The sequence below is a fragment of the Notamacropus eugenii genome, chromosome 1 (genome assembly GCF_028372415.1).
Source record: "Notamacropus eugenii isolate mMacEug1 chromosome 1, mMacEug1.pri_v2, whole genome shotgun sequence".
NCBI classification, from domain to species: domain Eukaryota; kingdom Metazoa; phylum Chordata; class Mammalia; order Diprotodontia; family Macropodidae; genus Notamacropus; species Notamacropus eugenii.
In genome coordinates, this window is record NC_092872.1 from 547,914,896 (window position 1) to 547,940,863 (window position 25,968).

Consider the following 25,968-nt stretch of genomic DNA (forward strand, 5'->3'; position numbering starts at 1 on the left):
GAATGTCCTTCCTGTAGAAGGGGGATCACTCGTTAAAGGCAGCAGAGGCACAGATGGCTAGAACACTGTAATCCCTCTACCTCCCTTTTGCTTTCCAAATCTACCAATCAGAATGGTAATCAAATCAACATGACCATTCCTGGAAAGGACATGGCAATCAATTGCCCTAATTCTAAACACTTCTCCCTCTGACTTAACTATCTAAATCACTCCTTCCTGCCACTCCTCTCCTTTATGTATGACATTCCTCTTTTAGAATGGAAGCTGCTCAAGCAGACATGTACTATGTACTATTTATTTTATAAATCTCATTTTATACCTCAAGGGTAGGAACTATCTTGCTTATTTTTTTATTTGTATCCCCCAGTACTTGGCACAAAATTCTTCATTTATTAATTACTACCTTATTTCATTAGTTTCTCACAACAGTTCTGTGGGTGGGATCTGGAAATATTACCCCATTTTAGAGAAGAGAAAACTGAGGTCTAGAGACTAGCCAGCAGAACTGGATGCTAAACCCATATCAAGCTCTAAGGTGAGTGTTCCTTTCCACTACCCCATAATGTCCCCCATTATCAATCAATTAATCACTCAACAAATATTAAATACCTACTATGTGCCAGGTTCTGTGCCAAGAACTTAGGATACAAATAATGATACAATCTCTATTCTCAAAGAGCATTCTATCCTATGAATCATTTTTATTATTGTAAGATATACAGCAAAGAACATTGAAATCCAAATATCTGGGTTTGAGTCCTAGCTCTGACATTAAATAAATGCATGACCTAAGGCACTGTATTAAGTTCAACCCTGTTGTCAGAAGAAGGTGATACCAGCCTTTTTGTTCATCTACTTCCCATGACCCTCATCTCTGGAACCATGAATTTAGAGACGTAGTGGCCATACCACACTAGGGACATAAAGTCAAGATTTTGGCATTTTCCACCCTTGTTCTTAATACTTCACTGACTATACAATCAAGTCTGAACTCCTATGCCTAGAGAAATATTTGACACATTTCTACCTCAGTACTTGCTCACTCTGTTCCCCCTGTCTGGAGTGGCTTCTGCCCTTCTTTCCTAGCAGGTCCTTAAGGGCCAACTTTTCTCCTCTGTGAAGCCTTTCTTGAGTTTGCCATGATGGCTCGCTCCTCTGACTACCTAATTCAAGGGTTTTTCTATCTATAGGGATCCATGGATACAATTTGGATGGGGAAAAAAATTACATCTTGATTTTTACTAACATTTAACTGAAATTTAGCATTTCCTTCAATTATTTAAAAAAATCTTCTTCTGAGCAGGACTTCATAGGAAATTTGTCTAAAACATAGAGTTTGTCCAGGAGAGTGATGGGTAATCAATCTGGAAATACAGGCTGGAGCCAGACTGGCAAGAAATTTGGGGACTATATTCAGATCAAGACAATATTTGCTGACTGATTATAGAATTATCTGTTGAAAGTGGGAAAAGACCTTGGAGGTCATCTTGCACAATCTCATTTTATAGAATATGGAAGGAGTACTAGATTTGGAGTTTGAGGTCTTGAGTTTGAATCTGGCTTCTGTACTGTGTGTTTTTGGGTAATGAAAATGGCACCCAGGAGTGAGCATGTCCCAATTATAAAGGGATCTGGGTAGCCAGGGACAAGGTGGGAAGGGGAGGGTCTGGAGTCCCAGCAACATAGGAATGTAGGGCAGACTTCAGACTGTGGATCTTCTTACATCTCCTTATACATCTCCCTCTCCTGTTCTTATCTGGGGAAATCTATCCAAACATGAATTCCTAGAATCAAGAGTGCTTGCAGATTTCAAATGCTATCTCTTCCCTCACCCCCGTCCCCACTCCCACTCTTTTTTATTCCCTCTTTTATTCTAGAGTAGGTTTTGCCCCAAGGAGAGCTAGTGATTCTCATAGATATTAAGTACAGGAAGATTATTGCATTTGGAGTCAGAGGAACTGGGTATGAATTCCAGTTCTGCTACTTACCTATCTCCTAACTGACCTTAGGCAACACTCCTGTTCTCTCTGGGGGCCTTAGATTATTCATTCCTCCTCTGTGAAATGCAGGTGTTGGAGATGTTGATCTCTAAAGGCCTTTTCCAATTCTGTATCCTATGATCCTACTAATAAAAGAAGGAGAAGAGATGAGAAATAGGGGAGGGAAGATAGGAGTAGAAGCAGAAAATAAAGAGAAACAATAAGGCAGGGATAGTTCAAGGTAGATTATATTTAAGTGCTGAGTATGGTGAAAGTAGAGCCAGTGGGCCACCTGGAAGATGGAACTAACCTATTTGGGAATGGTCAGATTTTTTTTTTTCTTTGTTTTTTAGGAACAAACACACCCATTAGGTATCGCAGGTACACTTGGGGATAAGGTTTGTAATGCTTTTCTTACTGTGGTTCAGTTGTGTCTGACTCTTTGTGACCTCATTTGGAGTATTCTTAGGAAAGATCCTGGAGTGTTCTGCCAATTCCCCAGCTTTTTGACAAATAAGGAAACTGAGGCAAACAAGGCTAAATGACTTGCCCAGGGTCACACAAGTAGTGAGTGAGTATCTGAGGCCAGATTTCAACTCAGGAAAGACTTATTGACTTCTGGCCCAGTGCTCTCTCTACTGCAACATCTACCTGCCCACTCTAATGCTGAACCCTCTAATTGGCCTCCATAATTCTTTATTTTTTATTAAAATGATATAATGTTTTTTTGAAATCACCAAAGTGAAGACACCAGAAAAATTCACTGATTAGATACTACCCCTAGTCTCTCTAGATCCCTAGTTTAGGGTCAGTTGAAGGTCTGGGCAGCTAGAGACAAGGTGGGAAGGGCAAGGTCTGGAGCTCTAGCAGCATAGCCATGTAGGACAGACTTCAGACTTTGGATCTCCTTGTATCATGCCTCCTGTTTCCTCTTCCCATCTGGGGAAATCAGAACATGAATTCCAAGAATCAAAAATACTTGCAGATTTCAAATGCTATCCTCCTCTCTATTCCCTCTTTATTCTAGGCTGTATTTTGTCCTAAGAAGAGCCAATGATTCTCACAGATCTTAGTTCTCTGATATCAGGTAGCCAAAAGGTTACTGAATTTGAAGAGGAACTAGGTGTGAAAGTTCATAGTTTAACAGTTAGAAAAGACTGTAGGAAACAATTAGTTCAAGCTTTTCTTTTGGCAGATGAAAACTGAGCCCCAGGAAAGGAAAGTGATTTGTTCAAGGTCTCATGGCTGGTGGGTCTCAAAGTTGGGATTTGAACTTAATGGAGGAGGGAATGGGTCTCCTACTATTGGGATTCTTCAGGGACTCTTAACCTCTTTTATGTCATTGGCCCTCTTTGACAATCTGGTAAAGTCTAAGGACCCCTACTCAAAAGAAAGTTTTTTAAATTCATAAATTAGAATAACCAGGGTTAGAAAGAAAACCAATTATCCTGAAATAACAGTTATCAAAATATTTTAAAAACAAGTTCACAGACCCCAGGTTAAGAACCCCTAGGTTAGAGGGCTTGTCAGGGAGGTCAGGGGTTCTTGCATTAGGGAGAAGGCTGAACTAGATGCCCTGTAAGAACCTTTCCCACCCTGCCATCACCTCCTCTATCTGTTTCCCAATTGCTGTGAAGCTCACACTTACCTTCAGGAACGTGGCCGAGCTGGGATCTCTCCGAATTGCTTAGGGGATGCATGGCAACATCAGCACTGCTGCTCCTTGCAACCCTTCAGACCACAGGTGGCAAGAAGGAGCCATGTGTCAGTGGGGCTTTCCTCTGAGGAGGCTTTCTGATAGCATATTTTGCTTAGCTATACACCTCACATAAAATTCACTAGGAACCTGAGGATTTATTTTTACCCCATTCATACACAGGTAGCCATCCCTAATCTTATATTTAGGAAGTATACTTTTCTTTAGTCCTCTCCTCTTGGACACTATTGATTGGATCTACACATTCCTACTTTTTCATTATTTCATGCAACAGGCAACAAAATTTGCCTGGACCCTATTGAATTTCAAAGTATACTGTCTGATCTTTCAGTAGCAAAATACCCAGCTCAGTAAAAGGTTGAGTCTTTCTTCTACACAGAGCATGGCCAGTGATAGATAGCTAAGGCCTTCAGGTAGCACATATTTTCTACCACAAAAAGCCTTTGGGATAGGCAACCCAACCCCCAAGATATACCACCTTACTGGAATAGTTTAAGAAACTGGAAATTTATTAGTCCTACTGCTCTCTAAATAGATGCACAGTGAACTACTCCATCTTTGAGAATTGCTTGGTTGAAAAATATATCATTGTGTAAACAACTTAGTAATGAACCTTTCTAAACTTAGCTAGTAGATTGGCCTTTGAGCCAGACACATACACTATCACCTGGGTTGGGCTTGAGCTCACTCTCCGGCTTAGTAGAACCTATCAGAAATAGGTTTCCACCGGCATGGCCTTTAAGAATGCAGGGTCACCTCCAGGCACTAAACAGGCACCAGACAGGGGGCTTTCATGACTGCACTATCCCTGTTCACATCAGTCCTGGGCCCTGCTAAGCAGCTTGCCTCCTCAACTGCTGTGCTGATTAAAATTGGACAGAGAAAGAGCTGACAAGAAAAGTCATCATTTTATTTCAATTAATATCTCTTGGCATTAGGCAGATATTAAATAACACTGGAATGCATAAGATTGATCAACACAGTGACAGTGCAAGGGAGAGGGGGGAGTAATGTTTACAAAGAGCAGGGTGAGTAAAGTCACTGCCCCTCACTGGAAGCCACATGACCCAGCGCGGGACTTTGATGGAAAAACGCAAGCTTCAGATCATTCCTTTTATTTCATGATTTTAATACAGGACATGTTGGACCAACCAACAGTAAAAACGAACCTTGAACAAATATGTGCATTCAGGTATTGGACAGTGGAATAGCCATAGTAACGGCTGAACATGCATTTCTTCTGAAAGACGGCAAGTTGCAGATGCATAAATACCACAAAACAGTCAGCACTGGGTTAATCACAGGCCACTAAGGGAGGGAAAAGCTGGAAATGCTATTAGATGCATTAAAGAGGTGACCTTACCATGAAACTGTACTTCACCATATATATATATATATATATATATGTATATATATATAATTTATATGTTAAAAGAAAGCGAAGACCATCATCGGATAAGTGCAAGCCATTTTTTCCCAACAAAAAGAAAAAGAATAAAATCATGCACAGGAAAGGGTTCGTTCTGTCTGCTTTTAGCTTCCAACTCTTCAAACAGTCATTTTCAAAGCAAAATAAATTAGCAAACTGTGGCTCTATTTTATAAAGTCCTATCTCAGCTCTTCTCATGGTTATTAGGATGTATTCATATGGATTCCCCAAGTGAAGGGAAATGTCTCCCGCCCCTGGGGCCTGAGCCTTCCCTAGCTGTCTGCATGAAACATATCTCTAAGTGATATTAGGGCTCTGTAAAGGAATCAGGATGAGAGGAGGAAAATTGAAAATAATTTGAATGACCAAAGGACTTTGGCCCTGGTATGGATGATGGGGGAGTTGCAGCTGGCCATGTCACTGCATGGAGGGAAACCACCGGACCAAGGGACCTTATCCGAGAACAGCAGAGGAATGGTTGGAGAAGGCATCCATTTCTGTAAGCAAAGCTGGAATGACAAGCCAGTGGCTCTTTGCAACTGTCCAGATGTGGGCGGGGTTAGAACTGACTTGCGCTGCTTGGGTCGCACTGTAACAACCGGACAATGGAAGGATCACTCTTGGCACCTTTAATGAATTCTTCCAGTGACAGCTTGCCTGGAGGGAACAAAAGAACAACCAAAAAAAAAGAAAGAAAGAAAAAAAGGGAAAAAAAAAGATAAAAGAAACCAAACAAAAGAGAAAAAGAATACCAAGCTCTGATCAAATATGCTGCTCCAAAGAAGGCACTTATTCTAAAATAAGCTAATAAGCTCACTTTTCAAATATAATCCCTTTGGCTTCCTAAAAATAGAGAATATGATACTCTCTATTTAAAAGACTTGCTTTTTTTTTTAAAGTTCATTTTTCATGAGGAAGTACAATTGTATATAGTATGAAGGTTCAATATGGTGACCACAGTACATGCTAAAAGACCTTGTGAATCCTTGTAAGAATCTGCTTCATTTCTCAAAATTTCAAGATATTGGTAACTTTAAAAAAGGGGGGGCTATAAACTGTAAACATACAACATCCCAAACTGGAGAAAGTCATACTTAGGGAACAATCTAAATTAGTTTCTCATTGATTTGAACTTATATATTATATCAAAGCAAGCCTCCTGCCTCTGGGATAGGTGCCCCTTTCCTTGCTCCAGCCTTCACCACTGAGCCACAGAACCACAGAATGAAAGAACTGGAAGAGACCTTCAAGATCACATATTCTAACTTCATCATTACACAGATTGGGATAACTGAAGTTCAGAAAGGATAAGTCACTAATAAACTCCAGTGGTTCCCTATCACCTTCAGGATTAAATAGAAAATCTGTTTGGCTTTTAAAGGCCTTCATACCCTGGCTGTTTCTACTTTTCCAGTCTTCTTACACTTTACTCTCATTTACCAGCTCTGAAATCCAGTGATACTGGTCTCCATGCTGTTCCTTACACAAGACACTCCATCTCCCAACTTGGTAAATTTTCACTGGCTGTGTCCTACCCCTGGAATTCTTTCCCTATTTATCTCCATCTCTTGGTTACTCTGGCTTCTTTCAGGTCTTCAAGTCAAGATTTATTCAAGAAATCTTTCCTGATCTTTTTCCTTAATGCTGATTTACCTTCCTTCTGAGATTGCCTTTCTTCTACTATCCATGGATCTATCCATATATGTGTATATGCATGTACACATATATCTCTATAGATCTATTTTATATGTATATAGATCTAGATACTTATCATATATCTCTATAGATATACAGACCTACATAGATCTATATATCCATATATAGATATATCTACGTATATCTCTTTATGTATATATAGATAAACCTCTGTATATCTATGTATACATATACAGATCTATGGGTCTCTCTCTCTCTCTCTCTATATATATACATATATATATATATATCTCCATAGATCTTATATATGCATATATAGAGATATATCTATATATACATATGCATGTGCATAGATATATCTATGTATCTCTGTGTAAGTATACATACATAGAAATACTTAAGAGATATCTACATATATATATATATATATATATGTATCTTCCACTTATCCCTCTATTTCTTATATGTACACATCTGCATGCTGTCTCCTCCACTGGAATGTGAGTTCTTTGGGGACAGGTACTTTTTTTTTTAACCCTGTGGGAGGCAATCTGGGTTAAGTAACTTGCTCAGGGTCAGATAACTAGTAAGTGTCTGAGGCTGGATTTGAACTCAGGTCCTCCTGATTCCAAAGCCAGTGCTCCAGCTACTCATGGGCAGGGACTTTTCAAACTTCTCTTTGTATCTTCAATGCTTAGCAGAGTGCTTTGCACATAGTAAGCTCTTAATGAATAACTCTTGATTGACAGACTGGTTACAGAATTAAAAAATATTAGAGCTGAGTTTCAACCCCAGGTCACTTTGATTCCAAGTGCATCTCAGACTCCCACTAATAGGATTTGGATACAGTGGTCTTCACTTTCTTTGCTGCTTTCAGATAGAACTATAACTAAGCCACTCAGAATGCCTGAGTGAAAAAGAATACTTTTCATTGAAGAAAAGAGCTCTTTTAAATCAAAGAAACCTTCACTGGTTTGTTCTAGGCTAAGGATTCCCATAGTAAGGATACCACACTTCTAGTTTAAAGAGAATGTGGAAAGGAATGAGGTTTAGTCAGTGGCGTGCTGGAGCCAGCTCTAACAGGTTTTCAATTATTAAATTTTCAGTGTGAGCCTTTTGCCTCAGATCAGCAATCACTAAAAATCAGGGCTTGATTGTTTTGCTGATTGTCTAGACTTCAGAAAGTGCTCAAAATGCAGATTTAACTTCAAAGTATGTGTACCTACTCTTTTTTTACCCTGGGAGATCCTAGTTGTTAAACCAGCACACCCCTATATTGTTCTATGAACATTCCTTGAGTTCAGTGGCAGTGCAACTTTAGACTCATGTAATGAAATCCATAAAAAATGACAATAATAATAAAAATAGTAATAACTGATATTTATATAACACTTTGAGGCAACAAAGTGCTTTACATTCATTATCTCATATTAGCCTCCCAACAACCCAGAGTTTGGTGGAAAGAATAGAGGACTAATCATATTGAGAATTAGCCTGGTGACCTTGGACAGACCACTTAACCTTTCAGGATGACCTTGGACAGACCACTCAACCTTTTGGGGTGACCTTGGACAGACCACTCAACCTTTTGGGGCCTCACTCCTTGACTATAAAATGAGTAGAATAATACTTGATTAAATATGTTTGTAAACTATGGAAAACAACGCATCTCACAGTACTCTAGAGAGGATGTCATGTATGGGAAAGTGCTCTGAAAACTATAAAATACTATATAAATATATGGAGTTAGTTATTTGGAGAACTTGTGATTTCATTGGTACAGGAAACTATTAGTGAGGGACACCCTCTACAAACACAGATCAGCAACTAAAACTTTGAGTCTCAGCCTCCATTCAAGGGAGAAATCTGAGGAATCCTGCCTGTGTGATCCTGAACAAGTCATGGCCCAGGCAACTCTCTCATTAGTTATGAAGAGATGGGAAACTTTGGGTGAGAAAGAAAGAGAAAAAAAGAGTTTTATAAATTAAATAATTTAAATTTCAGTGGGGGTTAACATGGCATCGTGGAAAGGGGGAATGGGTCCCAGAATCGGAGGACCTTGGTTCATCTACCAGCTCTCCTATTTCCTATCTATCTGATATTGGGCAAGCTCTTAACCTCACTCTTTAAGTCTCTATAAAAGGAAACAGCTGGGCTCGATGATCTCTGTAGGTCTTTTCCAGCTCTAATTCTATGATGTAGTGTGAGAGGTGGTCATTAGAGATCCTCTAGTCTAGAGGTTTTTACTCGAGTTGGACACTACTGATCTACTCTAACTTCTGCCCACTCCTCCTCCCACCTCCTACTCCCTTATTTTATACATGAGGCACTTGCGATGTGGCTGAGAGACATTAAAGTGATTTGCCCAAGGTTGCATCTAGGTGGCCCAGTGGATAGTGTTGGGCCTGAAGTCAGGAAGACTCATCTTCCTGAAGTCAAACCTGGTATCAGACACTTAAGTAGTTGTGCACCCCGGGCAAGTCACATAACCCTATTTGCCTCAGTTTCCTCATCTGTAAAATGAGTTGGAGCAAGAACTGGCAAACCACTCCAGTATCTCTAGCAAGAAAACCCCAAATGGGGTCATGAAGAGTCAGATACAACTGAAACATAGAACAGAGTTCAAATCCTGCTTCAAAGGCTTCCTAGCCTTTCCTGCACATGTCACATGACCTCTGCCTCAATCTCTTCATCTGTAAAATGGGAATATTTACTGCTTGAGGATAAAATGAGAAAATATTTATAAAGTACATTCTAAATCTTAGAGAGCTATGTAAATGCTAGCTATTATTAAACAGAAGAACTGAGATTTAAAGTCAAGGGCTCTCACTCCAAATATGGCACTCCTTCTAGAACTGTTTAAAGCTGACTCCTGAGATAATTTAAGTAAAAGTGCTCTGTAACTATAGACTGCTAAATAAATGTAAGATGGCATCATTACTGTCATCATCACCAGCACCACCAACACCACTACCATCATCATCATCATCACATCCAGGGAGGAAAAGACTCAACTTCTTTGGGTAACACGTTCCAATGTCTAGTAGTTCATTAAGCTGGGAAATCCTCCCCTGAAATGTACTCTTTTAAGAGCAAAATCTTCTTCATTTATTATTATGTCTCTGGTGAATACAGGTTGGCTATCTAGGGACACTTACAAGATCATAGAATTTATGGTTGAAAAAGATCTGAAAGACCAAGCAGCAGTAGAAGTAAAAATAATGGATATTTTTCTCTTAGCATTTTAAGGTTTGCAAAGTGCTTTAAATCCCTTGTCTCAGCAAAAGTCTATTTACTACTGATTCCTTTGTATGCCCAAGGTCACTTAGGCAGGAAGCAGATCCGAGATTTAAGCCCAACTCCTCTGCTTCCAAGTCTAGAACTTCTACTCTAGCATACTCAAGAGGCAGAATGTCCAGAGCACAATATCTACACTGGTCTAGAATGTCAGAACTGGCAGGAATCTCTGAGATTAATGAATCATCCCCCTTCATTTTCCAGATGGGGAAACTAAGGCCCAGAGAAGAGAAATGATTCCTCTAAGGTCACAGAACTAGGGAATAGTAAATCTGAGACTAGAAACCAAGGTCAATGCTATTCCTACAATACCATCCTCAAGTACTACCTCTCACTCAGCCATCCTCTTCTCCAGACTAAACTAACAATAACCATTTCCTCTGCCAGAAATTTATTTGTGAAGGGAGAAAACTTTGCCTGATTCAACCTTTGCTCCTCTCAGGCTATAAAGCACAACCTAGGATGGCAGGAAAAGGCCCATCTCAGGCCCTGCGTTTATGTGATTGTCGTGTACCCTATCCAAAGACAAGTGCTTAATTTTTCCTCTCATCTGACGATTAGGGGTCATTATGGGCTTTCCACTGTTTCCCTTTGTCATTAGTGTTACTGTCCTGGTCAATAATTAGACATTCATATGTAGGCATGTCACTTGAGGGTCAGAGATGGGACTGGAATCCAGTGACTGAGTTTCCTATCTTTTTATGTCTGCTTAGCCTGTTTTGTCTGGATGCTTCCTGGAATGCCAGTGATTATGACAGATGATGATAAAATCTCATGCCTTGGGGATCTGGGCACTGCCTAGCCCAAGTAGCCCTTGTAAACAAGACTCAAAGAATTGGTTAAATATTTAAGAAGGCTTCAGTGTAGCCAAAGGCTTTGTTGTCTTCTCAGTAGTGTGGAAAAGAGTGGGTGGTTGAAAAGCAAGTTTGACTCTTCCTGAAACAGCAAATGTACTGGGGTTGGAGCACATAAACTTTGTGGGCCATCAGTAACACCAACCAACTGGTGACCTGGGACAGAGACATTTGTTTTTCAAGAATGGATTTGAAAGGGTGAGGGCTGGGTACACTGAATTCCTGCTTTTACAAACAGCCTATCTTTTTACCAGCCAGCCGGGTCTCTTTCTACCAGCGTATACTCAAATTACCTTAATCACTACTTCCCATTATTTTAAATTAAAGTTAGGGAATCCTAGAATGTCAGAGCCAAGGCCCCTTTCCCCCACTGGAATGACCCTCCCCCTCAGACCTCACATGTCCTTTGTTTTGTAGCTTTCTATCGTATTTATCATGAGGCAGCTGGTGGCCCAGTGGATAGAGTACCCAGCCTGAAATCAGTAAGATTGGAGTTTAAATCTGGCTGCAGAGACTGACGAGTTATGTGACCCTGGGGAAAAACATTTAACCTCTGATTACCTCACTTTCCTCAATTGTAAAATGAGGATAATTACAGGACTTTCTTTGCAGGGTTGCTGTGAAGGTCAAATGAGATAATACTCATAAAGGCACAGTGCCTGGTGATATATAAATACTTATTCCTTTCTTTCCTCCTTCCTACATTTATCATGTCATCCAGTTATGTGACTATTACTCTATGTGTTTATGCCTTAGCCCCCTATCTCCTAGGCTGAAAGTACAAAGAGCCCAATGCCTGTAGCAAAACAATGGATTTGGAGATGGAGGATCTGCGTTTGATGACATTTTCTTTCTCTGGGCCTTGGTTTTCCCATCTCTAAAATGAGATGGTAGTACTAGATGACCTCCAAGGTCCTTCCTAAACTCTAATATCATATGATCTAAAACATTCCATCTCCCTCAGCACTTAGTTCAGTAGAACTCAATAAATATTAGTTGATAATCTAAAGGACCTCAGAGGCTGTCTGATGTAACACTTTCATTTTACAGATGAGGAAATGAAGAATGTAGAGAGGTAATGATTTGTGCAAGGTTCTGAGGAACATCTCTTTGGAATGCTCTTCAGAAGAAAAGGACCACTACTGGACCTTGGAGTTTTCTTTAATGAAATGTGGGTTAGTTGTTTTTATTTTTGTTAACTCCACAGAATAAGGGGTTTTTAACCTCAAATCATCTCAGTAGCTACAGGTCAGGATCAAGAAAGTAACTTCCTCACATGAACTGTCCCAAAGTGGAATGGCCCAAGTTGGGAAATTGTTGTTGAGTCATTTTTCGGTCATGTCTGACTCTCCATGACCCCTTTGGGATTTTTTGTTTCGCAAAGATACTGGAATGGTTTGCCATTTTCTTCTCCAGCTCATCTTACAGATGAAGAAACTGAGGCAAACAGTGTGAAGTAACATGCCCACAGTCATACAGCTAGTAACTATCTGAGGTCAGATCTGATTTCAGGAAGATAAGTCTTCTTGATCCTAGGCCTAGTGCTCTATCTATTGCCCCAGGCTTGGAAAGAAAGGAGTGTGATATAGATATTAATTTGCAGTCAGAAGATGTGTATTCAAATCCCAGCTTGTCTATTTACTACCTATGGGACATTAGGTAAATCACTCAGTTTCTTTATTTGTAAAATGGCAGGTGCAGTATGACTAGAGCAAAGGTTCTTAACCATTTTTGTATATCATAGACCCTTTTATCAGTCTGAACCTCCTCAGAATAGTTTAAAATGAATAAAATAAGATATAGGATTACAAAGAAAACCAATTATGCTGAAATACAACTATCAAAATATTTTTTTTTTACAAGTTCATGAACCTCAGATTAAGAACCCCTATGCTAGATGATTCTAAGGTTCCAGTTAGCTCAAAGACCATGATCCTTTGCAGTTCCCAATCCCTGGAGTTCTTTGGGCATAGGCTGAATGGCTGCTTGTTAGGATGGGATAGAGGTGATTCTTGTTCAGCAACAGGTTGGACTAAGTGACCTCTGAGGTCCCTCCTAGACCTGAGACTGTGAAATAAACAAGGCCCTCCCTCTTGTCTCTTACAAAGAAGAGACACCTGGGAGCATGGAGGAAGGGAGGGGGTCACTGCTGCTCAATATCCTCTGGATCTCCTTTTCTCAGTCTTTCCTAAGCTCACAGGGAGGACCAATCCTTTGAGTCCTAAGAAGGAAGTTCTCAGCCCCAGAGGATAAATTAGAATGTGGAACACACTGTTCTAATCCACACAGTGCAGAGCATGCCATGTGTATTTAGAACTGGACTGGATGACTGAAGGTGTTTATTAGGGAACAGTCATATAGGGGCCCAGTCAACATGATCTGAAGATGAGAAAACAAGCAGAGATGACTGCAGGGGACAACTTTCTGTGGAAAATTACTAAGTTACCTAGGTTTCAAATGAGCATAGGAAAAGGTGTTTTTAATCAGTCCCAAAGGTGACTGCAGGCACCAGCCTGACTTTTTCTTCCATTACTATATATTTCTCTGCTGCCTATAGATGATTCAGTTACTGAAACCTTCCACCCCTGGATCCCACTCAAGGGGGTTTGACTTTAGGCTGGAGGACTGGGGGAGAGGAGGGGAGGGAGAAATCAGTGGTATGGATTAATGGAAACCATTCTGGTCTCTAACAACACCAAACAGAGAGACTGTCCCGTAGCCTACCGTCGTTGTTTGTGTCCATCTGCCGGAAAATTTTGTCTGTTCGCTTCTCAGGAGTGGATTCATCTTCAGGCATTTTCATTACTGAGGATACCATTTTGTATATGGCCTGGAGGAGTAAAAGGAAGAAGGAGTTTTTACAAGATTCTGGGAAGTTCCAAAAGGAGGAGCAAAGATCTAAGCTCATTACCCAGTTTGCAAACACAGTACATGGGCACATGAGTTGGGGCCTTATGCAGCCTTTCTCAGACTGAAAAAAAAAGAAAAGCTAGCTAAGCCCTGCCATCTCTCCTTCCCACCCACACCATTCTGATAATGAATGGTGAAAGGAAAGGCTAAAGCAAAACTCTGTGACTGAGAAATTTTCCCACCATACTAATCACTGGACCCATTTTAGAGTCTTGGGTGTGAATAGATGCTGTCAGAGTCTCAGGTCATCATTAACTAAAGCATTCTCTATAAGGTCACTAACACCACAGCAGGGATAAGTTAGCTGCCAGCTAGCTGTGAGTATGGACAGGACTTACCATACGAGGAATGAGACCAGAATCATTAGGGCTTTCAAAGCCAAGTACAAGCAAAATTGAGGGTCTCTAAAATCCTTTTGAGAGCTATATGTAAGGTTTATAACCACTTTCCCTGTAACCTACTTGATGTACTTGTCCAGTAATACTGTGTATTTAGCTATCTTTATGTACCATATCCACCTTCTGGCCTTAAGTTTCCCACCACCGTATCTAGACTATAAGCTCTATGTGGGCAAGGATAATGTCTTATCTAACTCAGTATTCTCTATCTGTGCTTTGCCCAGAGTTCTGCACACAGTTGGTACTTAAGAACTGTTCTCTTCTAGAAGAAGCATCATAGCCATTTATAATTATGTACATCATGATAAACATGACATGCTGAAAACCATTAGAAGATACCGATCAGATTGTCAGGTCTTGGAAACTGGATGCTGACAGAACAGTGGAAAGCAGCTGAATTAAGTCTCACTTTAGCAAATCCCAGTTTTTCCTACTCACCGAATGTTACAGCCAAAAAATTCAATGGCTAGCAGTGACAACTGAGTCTTTTGCTGATAGAAGTATCAGAAAATGAGTCTGTTTTTACATATGAGCTAGGCTATAACATACAAATGAACCCACAGAAAACAGGACTTCTGTTTCCCTTCTTATGCTTACATGCAAGAACCAGATATATGGCAACTGAAGCATATTCCTTAAAAAGAAGATGCCCCACAGATGGCTCTCTGCATGTTAAACTCAACCTAACTGAGGAAGCAGTAGATCAGATCAGCCACTGATCTATCCTGGAGGGAATGAAAATGCCCTTTCACAGTGGTGATACCTCCCCATCCTTTCCTTCTCCGGAGATACACAGGGAATATACACAGTGTTAGCCCACTGTGTTCCATGCATCTTTCCCCCATGATCTTCTTGGCTCTGAATAGGTTCCACTGGGCCAGGTCTCTCATCTCAACCCTTTCCATGCTTAGAAGAGAGATAAGTCCATGATGGGAACTGGATTTCATCTGGAACCCAGAAGTTAAGATTTCTAAATTTAATTGTATTACTGTCATAATCTACAAACTTTTGTTAATTATAGAGCAAAATGAAAAGATCAATTATAACTTTTCCTGTTATTACTTCTCCTCCTCCTTCTTTTCTCAAAGAAGGTGGACAATCTATGGCATGTGAGTTGAAGATGGCCTGTCATTAATGGGATCTGGGGTAAGATAGTCAGGATCATTCCTAAAGAAAACTGGGAAGTCAATGAAGTTTGTCTTTGGTACTTTCCTGGCTCTGCCAATAACTAGCTGGGTGATTTTGGGCAAGTCACTAATCATGTCTGGATTTTGGTTTCCTTCCCTGTAAAATGGGAAGAATGGATTATGAACCTAAACTCCTTCCTCATGTTTTAATTCCTTCTCTTCTCCCTGGTGCTTTGGTGACTCCTATCCTGTGTCTCATCTTGCTGTAAGCTAGGTGACCACTTATCCCTGCTAAGGAGTTAACAGATTACTAAAGCAGCAGAAGCTGGTGACAGGTTGGTATCCCATATGGTGACTTACTCATAGTAGACAGTCGATAAATATTATGCGATGGTTTAGGTAGGGCTCCTCCTAGAGGTCATTTTCATAACCTTTCCTAGTCTTTTCCTGCTTTCCGAACAGTCACACTGGCTGCTATGGGACCAAGACTGTCTTCTCAAGGTGTTATTATGCATCTATCAAGGGCTCAATCACATTCTTGTCAATCTCAACGAAAGAGTGAATGAGAAAGGACTTAGCATATTTCTTCGAAAGACTGCCAATGCCTGTCCAAAGGCAATGACTCTTCTCAATGTTAGGGCTTATACCACCACACAACCAACCCATGTAGCCCTGAGGCCAGCACAGACTGGTAACAACTTATGCTTTATGGCTTACATCTATTGCTTTACTTGATCTTCATAGCTCCATGAGGATATTGTGAAGATAAAGTCTGAGTATTATTATACCAGTTTTACTAGTGGGGAAACTGAGGGTTAAGAATACCTGAAGACAAGTTTAACTTTACAGAACTGGTCAAGTTGACACCTGAGCCCAGGTACTTCCCTTTACACCATATTAATTTTACTGTAACACTATGCTCAGATCTTAGGGCTAAATAACCTAAGGGTATAGGTCTTGGGTTAGGGAAGCAAGCCACAAACAGAAAATGAGACAGTTGTCTGATTTTTTTTTTGACCCTTACTAGCTAAGCTAGTGAGCTAAACCAGTCACATCACCTTTCTGAGACAAAATGGGCATAATAGTAGTTATCACAGGCACCTCAAAGGGCTCTTCTGTGGTACAAATAAGATGATGTGTGTGAAAGGCTTGGTAAAATTTAAAGCACTCTATAAAGACCAGCTATTATTGGTATTACTGTTATTATCACAGCTTTCTCTGAATGAGTATAATTATTATTACTACAATAGTTTTGCCAATTTCCATGTGTTTATACCATACAATCCATCATGAAGATGCTTCAATTACCCAAGTCTAGCTTAAGGGGAAGCAAAGAATGGCCATATGTCTCAGATAAGGCTTGTAATGCTGGGGAGAGGAGAACATAGAGGGGGGAGAGAGAGAGAAGCAATGCTTCATGGTTTCTCTAGGGCTGTCAGATCTCAGGGCAGAAGAAACATTTAGAAATCAGCAAGTCCAACTGTGCCTCCAGGCATCATCATCATCATATTTATATAATGTTTTCAGATGACAGCTAAAGTTCTTTATTACATGCAAATCACTTTATGTTATAATAACTCACATTTCTTAAAACACTTTGAACTTTACAAAGTACTTTCTCTGAAATAGAGTATTACTCAAAATCCTACTACATACTCACAAATAATGTGAGTATTATGGAGACTCTGAAAAGTGGAATGACTTGGCCAGTGTCATAGAACCAGCTTTGGAACTGGTACTACTTGGTCCCAAAGTCAGCCCTCTTTCTATTATACCAGAGTGGAAGACAAGCCTGATGCATGCAAATTGCAATTGTAAAAATTTCAATAGAAAGGCATCCTTCATTTTCTCTTAGCAAATAGGCTAAATTGACATCACTTAAGGAATTTAGGAAGAGCCCTGAGGTCTAGACCCAGCTCAGCCATTCACTGCTATGTGAATTTGAACAAGTCATCTTTCTGGGACTCAGTTTTCTCTGAATGAAGAGGTTATATATACTAGATGATCTCTCATGCCTCTCTCTTCCAGGCATAGCACGTGAAGTCCCTGAGTCCTCACCTGGACAATTTCAAGCATCTCTCCACGGCTTATATAGCCATTACCATCAAGGTCATACATGCTAAATGCCCACTTCAGTTTCTGTTCCAGCTTCCCCCGAGAAGTGACGCTCAGGGCGATGATGAATTCCCTGAAGTCAATCGTCCCATCACCGTTTGTGTCGAAGGTGCGGAAGACGTGTTCTGCGAACTTCGATGCGTCACCATAGGGAAAGAAGTTGGCGTATATCTTTTTGAACTCATCGACAGTCAAGTGGCCAGTGGGACAGTCCTTTAGAAACCCTTTGTACCACTCCTGCAGCTCGTGGTCTGTGAATTCAGTGTTCTCCCGGAGATCCTGGAGCACCTCAGGACGGAGCTTGCTGTTTTGCTTCCCCATTCTGTCCTCCCAGATAACTTAAAGCCTGGAAAACATGGAACTGTGTTCAGTTATCGAATGCTTCCTGTAGTCTCTTTGCAGCATCCAAATGATTTACTTCTCAACACTGGAATGGGATGGCTCAGAATCCCAAACTACTCAAGTGAGAGCTTCTCCTCTAGTATATTCAAAACCTTTTCTTTATTTTAGACCCTTCTCTCTCCCTTTCCCTGAGTCAGTAAGCTCTAGAGTCCATCTTAGCAGTAGCTTTCTTTCTTTAAAAAAAATTTTAACATTCTCTTTTTTTTTTAAATTTTGAGTTCTGAATTCTCTCCCTCCCTCCAGTCCCTCACCCACTCACTGAGAAGGCAAACAATCATATTAATTATACATGTGAAATCATGTAAAAATATTTCCATATTAGCCATGTTGCAAAAAAGAAAGCAAGAAAAATAGAGAGAGTGATAAAATTATATTTCAGTCTATACTCAGACTCCATCAGTTTTCTCTCTAGAGATGGACAGCATTGTTTATCATGGGTTCTATGGAACTGTCCTAGATCAATGTATTGATCAGAGTAGCTAGGTCTTTCACAGTTGATCAGCATTACAATACCAGCAGTACCTTCCAAATCCATCCCTCTTCTCTACTCCTATTGCTTCAGTTCTAGTACCTCTAGCCCTTGATCCCACCCACCTCCCAACCCATCTTCCAGCTGCCATTTTCTTTTACCTTTTCTAACTTGTTCCTTTTCTTGAAACTTATCAGTAATTCCCTAATGTTTAAACCCTAAATGTGGAAGGCATCCAACTCTTGGGACAACCTAAGACTTTCCTTTCCAGCCTTATCTTTTATTATTCTCCTCCACACATTCCACACTTTTGCCAAACTGGTCTGCTCTCTTCCCCCGGGACACGTGCTGTATTCATTTACCTCCAGGTCTTTCTGGGTTCTCTAGGCCCAGAATATCCTTCCTCCCTCCTTTTGTCTGCTGAATTGCTACTCATCCTTTAAGGCCCAACTCAAGTTCTGCCTCCTCCAGGAAGTCATCTCCGATCCCCTCTTGAAAGTAATGAATTTTTGCCCATGGCATAGAACTCACCATCCCCTGCCCCTCCCCCTCCCTCTTTAATGTACTTTTAATGTAACATTGTATGTTATAGTTGTAGACATTAATACACAACCTCCATGTAGAATATTCCATGAGGGCAGGGGCCAAGTCTTGTCCAAAATTTTTATTTCACAAGAATCTCATAACAAGAAAGGTCCTCCTATGCATTTAGTCCAACCTATAACTGAATAGGAATCCCACAGCTAGATGGCAGAGCGGGTAGAGTCCTAGACCTGGAGTCAGGAAGACAAGTTCAAATTCTACCTCAGACATTTACTAGCTGCGTGACCACAGGCAGGTCACTTGACCTTTGTCTGCCTCAGTTCCCTCATCTGTAAAACAGGGATAATAACAGCACCCACCTCCCAGGGTGGTTGTGAGGATGAAATGAAATTAATGTCTGTAAAACACTTTAAGAACTTTAAAGTGTTCTATAAATGTTATTATCATTATTATTATCAAAGGCTGTGCCAGTGGAATGTAAGCTCCGGCAGAATCAGGAAAGAAGGCATGGAAGGGGCAATATCTGAGTTGGACCTTGAAGAATAGGCAGGATTTCAAAGGAAGAGAAAATGAAGAGGAGGTAGTGTGTGTGTGTGTGTGTGTGTGTGTGTGTGTGTGTGTGTGTGTGTGCAAACATTCTATATATAAGGGATGACACAAACAAAAGGCCAGAGATAGGAAAGGGCAGAGAGTACATTCAGGGAACACAAAGTCTAGTTTGGCCAGTGCATAGTATGTGAAAGGAAGTTGGAGAAAGTCAGGTCAAAGACAGGGGTTTCAAGCCAGATTGAGGGGACTTTGAATGCCAAGTTTTGATTTTATTGTTCCATCCTCAAGTCATAATCTTATAAACAGAAAGACTAAATCAGATACAAATATTTACAGAACACATGCATAGTGTATATAGGGGAGAATCTTTGTTCCTCATTTCGGCACAGTACGATATATACAACGATGTAATATAAACATAGAGTTTGAGCAATTTTGGCAAAGTACGCTAGTAAAGTAGCCAGACAAACCCCAGGGGATTGAGTCAATTAGGTAAGAATCAAACATGCTTTCATCTGGGCTTCAAACACCCATTTTACATATTAAAATTCAGCAAACCAAAGGCCAGGCCCAAACAATCATATGGCCAGAGAACCTGCCAAGCTCTTCCACTTTTTCTCATTTTCCATTTATTCCTCTTTTGTCCAGCCCCTACTAGTCCTCTTTCTGCTCCAGGGCAAAACTAACACTACCTGCTGCTCATTAATGACATACAGCAAGCTGAGCCCTAGAGAGGGTGTGTTGCCATTAGCTGCTTCTGTGAAGGAGGCAGCTACCAGCACTTCAGTCCCCAGGGTTACTCTTGCTCCATCAGTCATTCACGTTTGACTCCCTGTCCCAGCTTTGCTGTTTAAACAAACACAATTTTCCAGTTTCAGGGAATTTCTACGTGATGCTCCTGGCATCCCCTGGGATGCCAGCTGTCTAACTGGTTCTGCTGGTTACATCTAATAGCTGAGGCATTATGGTGTGAGGAGAAGAAAGCCTGCTTGGGAAATAAGTGACCTGAGTTTTAGTCTCCAATTCTGAAAACTTCTCAGCTAGAAGACCTTGGGCAAGTCATGTCCCTTCCTCTGGCTCTCAATTTCCTTACCTATTAAATGAGGTATTTGGAATTGATGATCTTTAACATGTCCTCTGATTCTAACATTTATGAATCTATTATAAAACCTGAGAATTCAGGCAGATCTTAGGCAATCTCCACTGAGACATGTATGAGCAGGGTATATTTTCATTTTTAACATATCACAATATGAAGAGGGAAGAATTAAGAAGACTCCAATACTGGATAATTATAGTATTTCTGCCTTTGATGTCTCATTGTGTTGCGAAAAGGATGCCAATGGAACACGTCTACTAAGTCCTACTGAATTACGAAGGCTTTGAGTACAGGTCTCAAGGTGGGCCACATGTTTGTTATCCAGCCAAATTCACAGAGGCTCATTACCAGGTTGTCTGTAGGGTGAAGAATTTGTCAGCAACTTCCGAAAAGCATTTACTAAATTACAGCAGGGCTGAGATCTGTTTTGGTAGAGGAAGCACCAAGAAAGTAACAGAACTCTGAAGTTATAAATTAAAGTATGAAGAAGTTTTTGCTAAATGAATAAAGTTTTCAGAACCCTATAAAGGCTCATCAGAATCCAAAACAATGAGAAAGAGATTTGTCTAACCATCCACACAGAAAAAGTAAAGTGGATGAAAAAGCTATTATTCTTCTAGATCATGACATGTATGTAGTAGGGTAGTCTATGAAGTAAGCTCATCAATACTTATATCTTGTACGAGAATTACAGATACATTCTATCCACTTTCCTTTTTCCAAAAAAAAAAAAAAAAGATTTTAAAATTTACCATTTATCTCTTACTTGTTGAATCTAATGGTCTCTTCTCACTCCCCATCCTTCTTGACCTCCCTGCAGCATTTCAAACTATTGAATACTTTCTTCTCCTGGATAATCTCTCCCCCTTGGGTTTTCATGACACTGCTTTCTCCCGGTACCTACTTCTGTCTGACTTCTCCATTTTAGTCTCCTTTGCTGGATCATCATTCACCTCAAGGCTTTGTCCTGGGTCCTCTTTTCCCTGAAAATTCCTTTGCTAGTCATTACTATCACCATCATTATTCTTAATGACAACAATAATCAATCATAACAAACCATACTGACCCTGACATGTTTTCTAAATTGTAAAACAGAAATGTGTTGTTACTAGTGGGGTTTTGAAAATTTATAGCCTTGTATGAGTATCCTGCAGTTCAGGACCTAAATCATTCTACTAGTACTCGCCACCTCACAGGACTGCTTTTTTGAAGTATTAAAACTGTAGAGAAGTGCCAGTTCTCTGATGAATGCAGCTCCAACATGGTTCCAAAGGCCTGATGATGAAACATGCTTCTAGTATGCTAACAGAGGGGCTCAAAGTGAAGCATGAGATATACATTTGGATATGATCAGTTTGGTAATTTGTTTTGCTTGACTATGAACATTTGCTACAAAGGTTTCACTGTTGTTTTCTCCTATGTAAAGGGAGTGGGTAGGAAAGAAAATAAATGTTTGTTAACTGAAAAAAATTTAATTAAAAAAAAAAAACAGTTCTTGGTGATAACCTCTGTGAGCTTGAGTTTTCTCATGGGAAAAAATAGGGATAAAAAGATTTGGCTCACCTAGTTCACAGGGTTGTCGTAAGGAAGGGGTTCTGTAAATCATAAGAAGTACTAAAGAACCAGAACCAATTTTCTTTCATTTATAAAGGCAGGACCTCTTGGGAGAGTTTGAGTTTACAGGCTGGTGCAGAAGCCTCCCCTGAATCATCCAAACCTGTGTTAAACATCCCTCAGAGAGGCCCTACCCAGAATCCCATGCTTTTATACCACTGGAGTACCATTCATATGAGACATGCCAAGTGCTGAGAGCTTGGTTGTTCATTTTATAATCCACTCATCCTTACTGGAAACTAAATCACTGTCCTGAATGCACAGATCAACTTGCCTTCAAAATTCATTTGTCAGGTTTCTTTTCTTACCCAGCATGTTAAGAAGCCAGGACTGGATAGCCTCCCTCAGACACCGTGTTTACAGAGAGGAAGGTACCAGATTAGTTAGGGTACAAAGCAAGGTACACAACTACTGGAAAATAATAGGTTGAGTGGATTTTCTTCTACCTTGGGAGATTAATGTTCTTCCATCTAGTTCCCATTAGTGTCCCAGACCGAAGAAAGCATAAGATTATAGAAACAAACTGTTTAGATTCAGGCTCTTCAAGTGTCTTTGCATTCTATTTTCACAGCTGACTCTCCGTTAATGAGAAGAAGCAGGAGGTACATAGAATTGCTGCATTAGAGTATTTTATATAGCTAGAAGGGACCTTCAATCTCATCTAATAAACTCCCCTTATTTTATGGGAGAGGGGCACGGAAGGGGGAACTAAAGCCCAGGGAAGTAGTCACTTGCCTAAGACTGCATAATTCATCTAGTCTTCTGACAGCTAGAATCATGGAAAGAATGTTGGATAGCGAGCCAGAAAATCCAGGTTCAAATCCGGTCTCTGCCACTTACTCCCTGTGTGACCTTGGGCAAGTCACTTCTCTCTTGAGCTCAGATTTCCTATTCTGTAAAAGAGGGGGTTGAGCTACATGGTCTCTTAGGTCCAGTCTAGTTCTAAAATCTATGACCCAATGACTTCCAAATCCAGTCCTCTTACCCATATACAGAGTTATCTTTCAAAGAACAGATAAAAAGAACTCATCTAGTTACTCATTCAGAATAACATGCATATTTTCAATTGCTCACACATTTATTTCTCTATAGCTCCAGTCCCAAACCAAGTGGAGAGAGGGCAGTAGAGCCAGGATAGAGGGATGCCTCAGATTGGCTTGTTATTCAGTCTTTTCAGTTTTGTCTAACGCTTCATGACCCCATTTAGGGATTTTCTTGGCAAAGGTACTAGAGGGTTTGCCATTTATTTCTCTAGCTCATTTACAGATGAAGAAACTGAGGCAAAGAGAGTGACTTGCCCACAGTCACATAGCTAGTAAGTGTCTGAGGCCAGATTTGAATTCAGGAAGGTGAGCATTGCTGATTCCAGACCTGGCACTCTATCCATTATGTCACCGAGCTGCCCTGCCTCAGACTGGTAGCCTGGGCCGTTAAGATCTCATATCTTGAACCAAGAATACTTTTGTCTATACAGATAGTGGTATAAAGGTGGCTATAGCTAATCTTTTGTGGTGGCTCTTTTTTTTTTTTTTAAACATTTTAAAATATCTGATTTTAGGCTCTGTTCCTAAACATTTTCTCCCAAGGCATAAAAGATCATGGTCCAATGGAAAGAATACTGAATCTAAAATCAAAGGCCCTGAGTTTGAATCCAATTTCTACAAGTAGCTATGACCATAGGCAAGTCATTTCTCAATGTGATTCTCCTTGATCCCTCTGCAACCTTCAACAACCTCTTCTTCTGGATACTCCCTCCTTTTTACGTTTTTGTGATGCTGTTCTCTCTTGGGTTTGTATTCTCATATCTAGTCTAAGCCTGTCCTTGGTCTCCTTTGCTGAATCTTTATCTAAGTCACACCCATCATTAGTAGGAATTCATCTAGATGCTATCTTGGGTCCTCTTCTCTTTTTCTCCTATACTATTCTTGTTTGGTGATTTCATCAGCTTCCATTGGTTCAATTACCACCTCATAATTCCCAAGTCTATAGATCCAGCTCTAAGTTCTCTCCTGAGCTCCAGTCTTACATCACCAACTAACTTGCTCTTAAGCATCTTTAACTGGATGTTCCACAGATGTCTCAAAGTCAACATGCCCCAAAGAGAATTCATTGCCTTTCCCTCTAAACCTTCCCCTCCCCCCAACTTCTCTATTATTGTTGAGAGTAACAAACTTCCTAGTCACCTAGTCTTGAAACCTAGGTGTCATACTCGACTCTTCCCCAGAACCTGCCCCATATAACCAATCTGTTGCCAAGTCTCGTCTACCTTTTTCTACTTGCACAACATCTCTAGTATGTGTTCCCTTCTCTTTACTCGCAGAGGTGCCATCCTGTTAAGAGGATCTCACAGCTCCTCTGTTCACACCTAGACTATTGCAATAGCTTGTTGTGTGCTCTTCCTGTCTTCAGGTGCTAACCCATCTTCCACTTAATTGACAAGGGGATTTTCCTAATGTATAGGTCTGACCATTTCTTTGCTCTGCTTGATAAACTCCAGGGGCTCCATATTACCTCCGAAGAAATATAAAATACTCTGGCTTATAAAGCCCTTGACCCCCTTTCTACATTTGCTATCTTTTTACTCTTTACTTCTATGTACTCTATGATTCAGTGACCCTGACCTTCTTTCTACTCCTTGAACATGATCCCCCATCTCCTTACTCCATACCTTCGACCACCTATGCGTGGAAGACTTACCTTCCTCATCTTTGTCTTTAGATTCCTTCAAGACTCAGCTCAAATATCAACTTCTGTAAGGAGGTCTCTCCAAGTCCCCCAACCTCCTACCACCCTAGTATCTTCCTTTGCAAGGACCTTTTATTTACACTGTAGACAATTTTTTCCCTTGCATGTCCTCTGTACCATTAGAATGTGAGCTTCTTGAGAGTAAGGACTTGTTTTGTCTTTCTTTGTTATCCCCAATGCTTAGCATAGTAAATCCTTAATAAATGCCTACTGACTAAGTCTGGGACTCCATTTTCCTTATGAATGAATGAATGAGATTGATTTAATGAATAAATGAAAAAGCATTTATTATGTGCAAAGCATTGGGCTAAGTCTTGGTGATACAATTAGAAAATCAAGACAGTCCCTGCTTTCAAGGACCTCACATTCTAATGAGGAGGCAACATGTATGGAAGGTGTTAGATGGAAGTCAAATGGAAAAAATTCCATGGTCCCAGGGGTACAGTGGCAAAGTAGATGGTAACGCTACTTCTATACTATCATTTTCATTGATAATATCCTATCAACTTCTTATGCTGAACCATTTGACAGTACTAAGGGCTTTGTCAGCAAGAATTTTCAGTAGCTGTGGCTACAGCACCCACAGAAGCAGTTGCCAGGCAGCATCTCCATGGAGGTTGCTTCCCCAGATGATGGCTGTGGGGGCTGGGCTAGAATTAGTGCCATTGCCAAGGTTTTTAGGTTCAGGGTCCTCATACTGGGCTATCTTCATTTAGGTTTGAAGGGAGGTGAAGATTATAGAACTGGTGGCATTTGATCTGCCTGGCAAATGTCACCTCCTGTCTCTCTCTTAGGATGCCTTGATGTTTTAGCTAGGTTGGATTGTCTGCCCCAAGGTGGCAGCTGGTCAGCAGTTGGCAGAGATGGTTGGCCCCTTTCCCCAGGAGTCAATTCCTCAGATAATGACTATGGTGGCTGGGCCAGGGTGGAACTACAACTACAAAGGCTCTTAGACATGGGTTTTTGGTAGTGGTTGGTCAGTAGTTGCTACTGATGATGAGGAATCATGTCTCCCCAGTGATTGTGCCCTCAGTGATGGTTATGGGCAGCGGAGGGAAAGAGCAA

General features: G+C 40.6%; 1 protein-coding gene across 4 annotated transcripts in view; it reads right to left on the reverse strand.

The window, feature by feature from the left end:
• Nucleotides 1-4,585: 4,585 nt before the first annotated feature.
• The window catches only part of HPCAL1 (hippocalcin like 1), a 192,524-nt gene continuing 171,141 nt past the window's right edge, over nt 4,586-25,968 (reverse strand). For all 4 annotated transcript variants that reach the window (XM_072634230.1, XM_072634233.1, XM_072634231.1 and 1 more), the window contains 3 exons: nt 17,426-17,828; nt 13,657-13,762; nt 4,586-5,782 (listed from right to left, as the gene is read on the reverse strand). In XM_072634230.1, the coding sequence (XP_072490331.1) occupies nt 5,685-5,782; nt 13,657-13,762; nt 17,426-17,803 (582 nt within the window). In that variant the 5' untranslated portion in view covers nt 17,804-17,828 and the 3' untranslated portion in view covers nt 4,586-5,684. The remainder of the gene's footprint in view (nt 5,783-13,656; nt 13,763-17,425; nt 17,829-25,968) is intronic.